At 40.9% G+C, this 6621-nt stretch overlaps 1 protein-coding gene across 1 annotated transcript; it reads right to left on the bottom strand.

Moving 5' to 3' along the window:
- Window positions 1-2258: 2258 nt before the first annotated feature.
- Window positions 2259-4465, bottom strand: MID1IP1 (MID1 interacting protein 1). The gene has a single exon (XM_063450106.1). The coding sequence runs from the start codon at window positions 3876-3878 to the stop codon at window positions 3417-3419; it is 462 nt and encodes a 153-aa protein (XP_063306176.1). The 5' UTR covers window positions 3879-4465; the 3' UTR covers window positions 2259-3416.
- Between the last annotated feature and the right edge of the window lie 2156 nt (window positions 4466-6621).

The raw sequence follows: 6621 nt of genomic DNA, 5'->3' as shown, positions 1-6621 counted from the left end.
CAGGCTGGAAAAATAATCCTCCAAATCTAATTCTATTCATTGTCCTTCTACAGTGCTGGCTCCTTGTCAGCGAAAAGGTTAACCAGAGCCAGTGACCACAGGTTTAGCTTTCCACATCCACTCACAGGGTTCAGAGCAGTGATACCTGCACTAGGATAATATGCTCGTTTTTATGCACAGGCAATTAATTAATTCCTGCTGTGCAATACAAAGTCTTGATACTTTGCAGTGTAAATCACTGGATTTTTTTCAGCAGTCTCCTATAGGCAGTCTGTATTTCACCCACAATCAGTGTGACACATGGATCCGGCTTCTTTTGATGGTAAGATCACTATATATACTCATGGAAGGGAGAAAAAAGGTGTAGCTGCTAGTGGAGCCTGCCCCTTGCAGTAAAGCAGGAAAAAGCCGGTTCATGGAATCTTCAATGTTCGCTGGTAACACTGGCTTGTGTAGAGCTACTTCACATAAAAAGCCAGGCTCCTCCCTGCTTCCAGCCAAGTCCCCTGCTGCCCAGTAAGGCGATGGGGCTGCTGCAGTCAGTGCAACCCCCCACTCTCCTTGCATCATGCCCAGTTACAGGCAGACACCTTACAAAATGCAAAGCTTCTCATTTGCTGTGAGCAAGTCAGCAGAGGAAAATAGTACTTGGCATAAAGGATGACTAGTCACTTCTGTAAAAGTACTATTTTTTTTATTTTCTGTAGTGCATCACATATGCATAACAGGATAGCTCGCTCTCTCTCTCTCTCTCTCTCTCTCTCTCTCTCTCTCTCTCTCTCTCTCTCTCTCTCTCTCTCTCTCTCTCTCTTTATAAATATATCTACAGCCCTGTCAATCAGGAGATATACTCAGGGACAGAAACTAATATGTATAAATTCGTTTTTATTTTATATGTATGTAAAATGCTGTGCAGTGTGATACAGTCATAAGGAAAATGCACACTCATTTTGGAGAGAGACTGTGATCTTTATTGTTAAAACCAAAACCAATATACAGCTGAATGTATTTTGTTATAAACTATTTCTTAGAAGGAACATGACATTTCAGGATTACAACAGTTAAAATCCCTAGTTGTATATGGCTAGCATATAGGACTGCCCTATATACTGCCCTTATTATAATCACTGTTATGATAGCCGCAGCTCACACAGTAATTTCGATATTCCCCATGTTGTTTTAGTGGTTCCCTACTGATTCCCTACCTGCACCAGGTGACACCATCAGAAAGGGTGACACCAACTGGGACAGTGTTACCTTAAAGGAACACTAAAGTGTTAGAAACACAAAACTGTATTCCTAACGCTTCAGTGTCCCAGTCCCTAGTTAGATAGCCAAATAAAATTATAAAGCTAACATATATAGTTACCTTTTTCCAGTGCCAAAGTTCCCTTGGCGCTTCTTACCCCTCTGTCTCCCACGAGGCATGGCCTCCTCCACGATGGCCCAATCCAATTGGGGACCTGATGCGCATGCATGGCAAGCACAGCACGCATCCAAGCTTTGCCACCTCATAGGAAAAAAATTGGATCAATGTTTTTCTATGGGTCTTCCACATCACCTTACCGAGGTTTACTCAGTCAGTGCTGCAGAAGTGCCTCTAGAGGCTGTCAGTATGAGAGCCACTGTAGGTGGTCTTAACCCTGCAATGTAAACATCGCAGTTTCTAGATTGTAGTGTTAACAGTAAAGGACCACTGCACCCATGCCACTTTATTAATACAGCGTAGGCGTCTGCTTTACCGCACTCCGTGTGGGAGAACGGAAAATGCACCCTTGATTGGCCCATTTATAGGGGTCGGTGTCCCTTCATGGGCCGGTGAGGATAAGAATATAAACATTGTATCGGGGGTAGGAAGGGAAACTTGGAAATGGAAATTGCGTATGTGTTCTGAATATCTCCAAATACAAATCCAAGGAGTGTCACCTCCTGAACAGCTGAGCACACTATTTTTGGGTTGGGTGTACACAAATGCATTGAACTGCACACTCCTTGCCTTTGGCACTGAAAAGGTTAAAGAATGTATCAGTTGACTCCAGTTACATATTTATTAGCATACTTTACAATGGCTTTTAAGTATATGACACAAGCATATTGGATTTTTGTACTCCCTATAAGGCACACTTTATTCCGGTTTAGAATATTAAACAAGATGGAGAACCTGTGATGTGCCACTGTATCTTTGTTTAAATACATCCAATGGGCGTATCCCACTCCATTATTCAATACTTATTATTGTTTAAATAAAAATACCAAACTTTTTTCAGTTTATACACATTTTATGTGATTTATTAAAATAAAATATACATCAACATTAAAAAAAAAAGCTGTACTTTTTTTTTTCTCATTTCATTTGCATACAACAGGAACCTTTCAACATCTAAATGAAACATTTGCTTAGATGCATCATTCAGTTCCAAAATGGTTAGAAGCAATGAAAGTCCTGTTATCATTGGCTAATAAACTGCCTCAATCTCAAGACAATATTTAATTCCTGCCTTGGATTAAACACAAAGAGACATGTTAAGCTGCACTTCCAGAAGCTAGCACTGTCTGGAGGCTTTTTGCAACATACATACAAAGCAAGGCTAAGACAAGTGCAAAGTAAGCTTTACATATTTACAACGTTTTTAGTTACAAAAATACAAATTAGTGCAAAACAGGAAAGGCTGCCCAATGCAATTTTCAGCAGGATGTCTCCCACCACACCCTACATCTGTGCTCCCAATCCCATGAGATCCCCTTAATTCAGACACCCCAGAAATTTAAAAGCCTATGCTTTACCTCCTAAAAGGGCCAGATCTGACCTCATTAGCTTTGGCTAAAGATTGAAGCATGGTGCATCTGTTATTATTTGTAAGCATTGTTAATCCTTTCAATGCCTCCTCCAATAAAACATTGCAGAAAGCAAGCATGGCTGACAGAGCCTAGCAAGAAGGAAGACAAAGGCTATACTTCTGCAGGCTGGAAAAATAATCCTCCAAATCTAATTCTATTCATTGTCCTTCTACAGTGCTGGCTCCTTGTCAGCGAAAAGGTTAACCAGTGTGCAAGGTGCAGGGACTCTTAGTCACTGCACAAGCATATCCTAACAATGACAAACTCTGGAGGAGTGTAAGGGAAATTGTGTTGCTGTCATACAGTATTTTCAATCCTCCCCCTCTCCTCCTAACCATCTCTGTGCGTTTAAAAGCGGAAAAAAGGGTTTAAACAGATTTCAAATCCTCTTACTCTGACATGATCTCCTAGCCACGCTGTTACTATCCCCACCTTCACCCTATGGCACACCCAAAGCAAACAAACAGGGAGCATGGACAAAGAAATAATAATAAAATTAAAAAAAATCTACTTCCCATTCCTCCAAAAAATAAAAAAATAAAACAATAAAATAATAATGATTAGTACAGTCTGAGATGTCAATGTCCCCAGCTTCCAAATCCAATCTCCTCTTTATATCTGTTAGTGAGGACATTAGCTTTCCTGGTCAGTTTGCTAAGGACAGTGTGAAGTCCACTGAGGTGGTAGTGGAACTGCTTCTCCAGGTCTTCTTCTCTGTCTGCATCTTCCAGCCTGGCAATGTCCATGTTGGTCAGCTTGTCCTTTTTCCTGTCCTCTCCCTGGATGACCCCCCATTCAATGTCATTTCTGATGGATTTCAGCAGGATGTAGTAGCCGTGCATGTCTCTCCTGCTGCAGTAGTTAGCAGCTCCATTGCTGTGGTTGAGGACCTCTTCCTTCTCCTCCATCTCCAGATGGACGTCCCTCAGCAAGCTGGGCACCATCACTGTCTGGTCCATATTGTTGACCGCCCCAATAAACCTGTTCATGGCATTGAACAAAGAGTTCTTTTGATTGTAACTATCTGATATTTGCATCATATTGGCAAATTGCTGGATATCTTGCCTGGGCGGAATGGAACGTTGAGAGTGAAATCTCTTCTTTTTCCAAGCAACTGTAACAGTTTTCTGCTTCCACAAAATGACAGCTAGGAGCACTCACTCAGCTCGCTTGTAGATGGGAATTACTGATTAATACACAAAGTAAGCTGATTTAGATCAGCCTTTCCCACAGCTCATCTTCTGTATGCTATTTCCAGTGACCACAGGTTTAGCTTTCCACATCCACTCACAGGGTTCAGAGCAGTGATACCTGCACTAGGATAATATGCTCGTTTTTATGCACAGGCAATTAATTAATTCCTGCTGTGCAATACAAAGTCTTGATACTTTGCAGTGTAAATCACTGGATTTTTTTCAGCAGTCTCCTATAGGCAGTCTGTATTTCACCCACAATCAGTGTGACACATGGATCCGGCTTCTTTTGATGGTAAGATCACTATATATACTCATGGAAGGGAGAAAAAAGGTGTAGCTGCTAGTGGAGCCTGCCCCTTGCAGTAAAGCAGGAAAAAGCCGGTTCATGGAATCTTCAATGTTCGCTGGTAACACTGGCTTGTGTAGAGCTACTTCACATAAAAAGCCAGGCTCCTCCCTGCTTCCAGCCAAGTCCCCTGCTGCCCAGTAAGGCGATGGGGCTGCTGCAGTCAGTGCAACCCCCCACTCTCCTTGCATCATGCCCAGTTACAGGCAGACACCTTACAAAATGCAAAGCTTCTCATTTGCTGTGAGCAAGTCAGCAGAGGAAAATAGTACTTGGCATAAAGGATGACTAGTCACTTCTGTAAAAGTACTATTTTTTTTATTTTCTGTAGTGCATCACATATGCATAACAGGATAGCTCGCTCTCTCTCTCTCTCTCTCTCTCTCTCTCTCTCTCTCTCTCTCTCTCTCTCTCTCTCTCTCTCTCTCTTATAAATATATCTACAGCCCTGTCAATCAGGAGATATACTCAGGGACAGAAACTAATATGTATAAATTCGTTTTTATTTTATATGTATGTAAAATGCTGTGCAGTGTGATACAGTCATAAGGAAAATGCACACTCATTTTGGAGAGAGACTGTGATCTTTATTGTTAAAACCAAAACCAATATACAGCTGAATGTATTTTGTTATAAACTATTTCTTAGAAGGAACATGACATTTCAGGATTACAACAGTTAAAATCCCTAGTTGTATATGGCTAGCATATAGGACTGCCCTATATACTGCCCTTATTATAATCACTGTTATGATAGCCGCAGCTCACACAGTAATTTCGATATTCCCCATGTTGTTTTAGTGGTTCCCTACTGATTCCCTACCTGCACCAGGTGACACCATCAGAAAGGGTGACACCAACTGGGACAGTGTTACCTTAAAGGAACACTAAAGTGTTAGAAACACAAAACTGTATTCCTAACGCTTCAGTGTCCCAGTCCCTAGTTAGATAGCCAAATAAAATTATAAAGCTAACATATATAGTTACCTTTTTCCAGTGCCAAAGTTCCCTTGGCGCTTCTTACCCCTCTGTCTCCCACGAGGCATGGCCTCCTCCACGATGGCCCAATCCAATTGGGGACCTGATGCGCATGCATGGCAAGCACAGCACGCATCCAAGCTTTGCCACCTCATAGGAAAAAAATTGGATCAATGTTTTTCTATGGGTCTTCCACATCACCTTACCGAGGTTTACTCAGTCAGTGCTGCAGAAGTGCCTCTAGAGGCTGTCAGTATGAGAGCCACTGTAGGTGGTCTTAACCCTGCAATGTAAACATCGCAGTTTCTAGATTGTAGTGTTAACAGTAAAGGACCACTGCACCCATGCCACTTTATTAATACAGCGTAGGCGTCTGCTTTACCGCACTCCGTGTGGGAGAACGGAAAATGCACCCTTGATTGGCCCATTTATAGGGGTCGGTGTCCCTTCATGGGCCGGTGAGGATAATCAAAGTTCCCCCTCACCAGTCCAGTGTACCCACTGAGACCTTTTGATCAACAATTTTGTCAGGTGCAGAACTTGCATATGCCTCTTGCAAGTTCAGACACTATTACTTATAGTAGTGGAGTATTGCCATGATAACCCGGGGCAACGCTTTAACACTATCAGACACACATACACACTCAAATACACAGATAATTACTCCCGTACACATTGAAATATGAATACAGGCACACAGCCACTCACAGATATACGCAAAGGTACACACTTTCAGATACACACTCATAGATACAGATGGGCACACACACTTTAGTTAATAACCCTGATAGTGTACAAACTTAATGTAGTTTTATAATCAAATAATACAGTGTTGACTTCAGCTGAACCCTTTCCAGAGAACAAAACATTGGAAATTATTATAAAACAAATGCATGGTTTATTACTTGTTCTAAATACTTTACTAGCAATTATTATTATTATGGGAATTTATATAACACCAGCATATTTTGCAGAACATAATATAATAGTATATAAGAAAGAAACCATTACAAGAAGTTATCATGGGAAAAACTGGGCAAAGTTCTACATTTGCAGAAATTTGTATAAATATTCTATTGATTTTTAAAATTATTTTATGGGCAAATTTCCAAATGTAAGCTAAAATTATAAACTATTATCTGTTTGTTTCAGTTCTTGAGAACACTAGAATGGAAATGATAATAAGTTACATGCATAAACAAATGGAAGTATTGGTAACAACTGCAATATTATTACTGCTTTTTTTCTTTTATGGGCATTTATA

This window comes from Pelobates fuscus, chromosome 1 (genome assembly GCF_036172605.1).
Source record: "Pelobates fuscus isolate aPelFus1 chromosome 1, aPelFus1.pri, whole genome shotgun sequence".
NCBI classification, from domain to species: Eukaryota; Metazoa; Chordata; class Amphibia; order Anura; family Pelobatidae; genus Pelobates; species Pelobates fuscus.
This window is presented reverse-complemented; position numbering and strand designations above follow the sequence as displayed.

Excerpts from the sequence above, each read along its gene's own strand:
- MID1IP1 (XM_063450106.1), bottom strand. The coding sequence starts at position 3,878 with ATGATGCAAATATCAGATAGTTACAATCAAAAGAACTCTTTGTTCAAT.